The 3,158-nt window shown below is 38.4% G+C and overlaps 3 protein-coding genes across 4 annotated transcripts in view; all 3 read left to right on the plus strand.

Moving 5' to 3' along the window:
* The window catches only part of LOC117951262 (protocadherin alpha-C2-like), a 125,719-nt gene that overhangs the window by 59,499 nt on the left and 63,062 nt on the right, over positions 1-3,158 (plus strand). The window lies entirely within an intron of this gene.
* LOC117951270 (protocadherin alpha-3-like) overlaps positions 1-3,158 on the plus strand; it is a 22,894-nt gene that overhangs the window by 6,297 nt on the left and 13,439 nt on the right. The gene's annotated exons all lie outside the window — the stretch shown is intronic.
* The window catches only part of LOC117952243 (protocadherin alpha-8-like), a 3,490-nt gene continuing 1,423 nt past the window's right edge, over positions 1,092-3,158 (plus strand). The window contains exon 1 of the mRNA XM_034884394.1: positions 1,092-3,155. Coding sequence (XP_034740285.1) covers positions 1,377-3,155 — 1,779 coding nt within the window. The 5' untranslated portion in view covers positions 1,092-1,376. The remainder of the gene's footprint in view (positions 3,156-3,158) is intronic.

Raw genomic sequence — 3,158 nt, forward strand, 5'->3', positions numbered from 1 at the left:
GATGCTGAGCTGATCAGTATTAACGGAGGGGACACTTTTACCAGAACTCAGACTTTACCTAACACAGACAAGGTAAGAGTACTACGCTTATAATGCAATCTAAATAGTGAGTTAAAAAAACCGCTGGCCTTGTTTGCTATTCATGTATTAATTAGGTCACTTCGTTGTTTTTCCCTTCCGTCTTTATCTGTATCTTTCTGTATGATTATACGTAACACTTGTTGATGTGAAAACAGATTTAGTCAATTTTCTCCTTCTAACTACTTTGAAAAGGGTGACGTTGTTCTGTAATCTTCTATAACGTATAAACCAGTCTTTTCTGTTTAAATGCAATAGTTGCTGTCCATGATGCTGTAGAAAAGAAATAATTTACCAGTTAAGAAGATTTATCTTTTCACGCAGTCGCCAAGTATCACGTTCATCTGCTGTTCTTTGACAGTTAATGTTATGTTTTGGGAACCAAGTCTGCACCACACATTTGATTGCCGATTAGTTTGCCGTGTTGACTTGCTTTCCTTCGTTCATAGTTCATTAAGAGGTGAAAGAGGAGTGGTGCACTCCTTGTTTCTCTGTCAATTATTTGAGTTTTCTTTTATGGTGTATAGTTTTGAGTATATCAACAAAGACCCTTCGAGGATTTCTGTCATTGCGTACGCCATAGCATTCACGATATATTGAAAATGATTACCTGGATAGCATTTCAGTCAAAGACATACACATGCCAATCACAAAAAGATAAGATGACGCTCATTTTGAAATACATTAAAACGTTGCATATTACCAGACAAAACGACAAGTGAATTCGTTTTCAAAGAAAACAACCTGCTATTTCCTGACCTTCTGGTCGTTGGTCATTTTTGGGCCGAACATCAGAGATGGTTTGTTAATAAAAATAATAATAATAATAATAATAATAATAATAATAATAATAATAATAATAATAATAATAATAATAATAATAAATAATGTATTAATCCCGGAAGGGGAAATTACAATTTACATACTGTTGTTATTACACACAATACACAGGCCTGAACTACACACACATGATCAGTGCCTATGCACTGAATGGAGAGATGTCAGAGTGTTAAACTGATTATATCCTGGTTTCTAATGTAGTTAAACCACAAAGCCATCCGGGGGCACTGTAGACCATAACAAAAACGATTTTATTTAGATTACCAGGCCCCTCCTACCTTAAGAGCGTGAAAACGTCTTGTTGGGCTTTGACACAAAGGGACGCAGAAGCACAGAGAGAAGGCTGGATTATTATCTGCATTGTGGGAATTAAAGAGGAAAAGGGACACAGTTTCGGGCAATACTCGACATCCATTATACTTAATTGTTTCTATGTTGGTTTCACGTCGGATTGGATCATGTCTTCAATTACCAGGAGTCCTGTGGTGGCATACGTGTTATTTGTGCTGCTGGATTGTTACTGGGAAGCAGTGTCCGGGCAGCTCTCCTACTCCATATCAGAAGAGGTGAATACGGGGACTTCTGTAGGAAATGTAGCCAAGGATCTAAACCTCAGTGTCGATGATCTGGAGTCTCGTATGTTTCAGGTTGTTACCGGATCAAAGAGAAAAATCTTCGAGGTAAACCTAAAGACTGGTGTTCTCTTTGTCAATGACAGAATAGACAGAGAGGAGCTCTGTGCGAAGGCAACGAAATGCACAGTGAGCGTAGAGGCTGTAATAAATGCTCCATTGAAGCTTTATCGTTTAGAAATAAATATTCTAGATGTGAATGATAATTATCCGTCATTTAGCGCTAATTCACAAAGTATTGAAATAGCCGAAAGCACACTACCGGGGACTAAATTTCTTGTGCTATCGGCCTATGATGCCGATGTAGGGAAAAATGGCATCAGTACATACAAGCTAAATCAAAATGACTATTTTTCATTATCGCTGAACAAAGGAGAGAGTTTGTCTGCTGAGCTAGTCCTCCAGAAACCTTTAGACCGAGAGAAGCAGCCTGTAATAAAACTCATATTGACTGCTGTAGACGGAGGGACACCTCCGAAATCCGGAACATCACAGATAATAATACATGTCTTAGACGTTAATGACAACGTCCCAATATTTACAAAACTATTGTATAAAACAAGTATTAATGAAAATGTACCACTCGGCACACCAGTAATAACAGTAACCGCAACAGATACAGATGAAGGACCAAACGGGGAGATTTCATATTCACTAAGCAGCAAAGATCAGGATCATGTCTTGGAAATATTTCAAATTGATGAGATCACAGGATTAATAACAGTTAAGGGAAAGATTGACTTTGAAGAGCACCTGGCTTTTGAAATCCGCGTGCAAGCTAGTGACAAAGGCTCTCCTCCAATGGCAGCACAGTGCAAAGTACTAATTGAGGTGGTGGATTTAAATGACAACACTCCAGAAATATTTGTAACATCATTAATTAACAGTGTGAAAGAGGATGCAAAAATAGGCACTGCTGTTGCACTTGTGTCAGTACTGGACAGAGATGGAGGCAAAAATGGAGCAGTTCATTGTAATATTAAAAATGACAGCCCCTTTAAATTGGAAACAAATTACAAAAACTATTACTCTTTGGTAGTAGATGGACAGCTAGACAGAGAGAGTGCATCACTTTATAATGTAACGATCATAGCTACAGATGATGGAATCCCTGCTTTAACAAGCACAAGTGGTCTTACAGTTTATATTTCTGATGTTAATGACAACTCACCTAGTTTTTCAGACACATTAGTTCATATATATTTAAAAGAGAACAGTCCTGTTGGAGCCATTTTAAAAAGACTATCTGCAGTTGATGCTGACATTGATCAGAATTCCCAGGTAAGATACTCAATTGTGGAAAGTAACAGTAACTCATTGCCCTTATCTACAATGGTGAACATTAACTCAGAGACTGGAGATATAGTCAGCCTGCAGTCTTTTAACTATGAGGAGTTAAAAACGTTTCAGTTTAAAGTTCAGGCCACAGACTCTGGTGTTCCTCCGCTCAGCAGCAACGTGACTGTGAACGTGTTAATCCTGGATGAAAATGACAATAATCCTACAATTCTCGCGCCCTATTCTGAGCATGGCTCCGTTAACAGTGAGAGCATCCCCTATTCTGCTGAAGCGGGATACTTTGTGGCAAAGATCAGGGCTGTAGACGCA

Source organism: Etheostoma cragini, chromosome 10 (assembly GCF_013103735.1).
Source record: "Etheostoma cragini isolate CJK2018 chromosome 10, CSU_Ecrag_1.0, whole genome shotgun sequence".
Lineage (NCBI taxonomy): Eukaryota > Metazoa > Chordata > Actinopteri > Perciformes > Percidae > Etheostoma > Etheostoma cragini.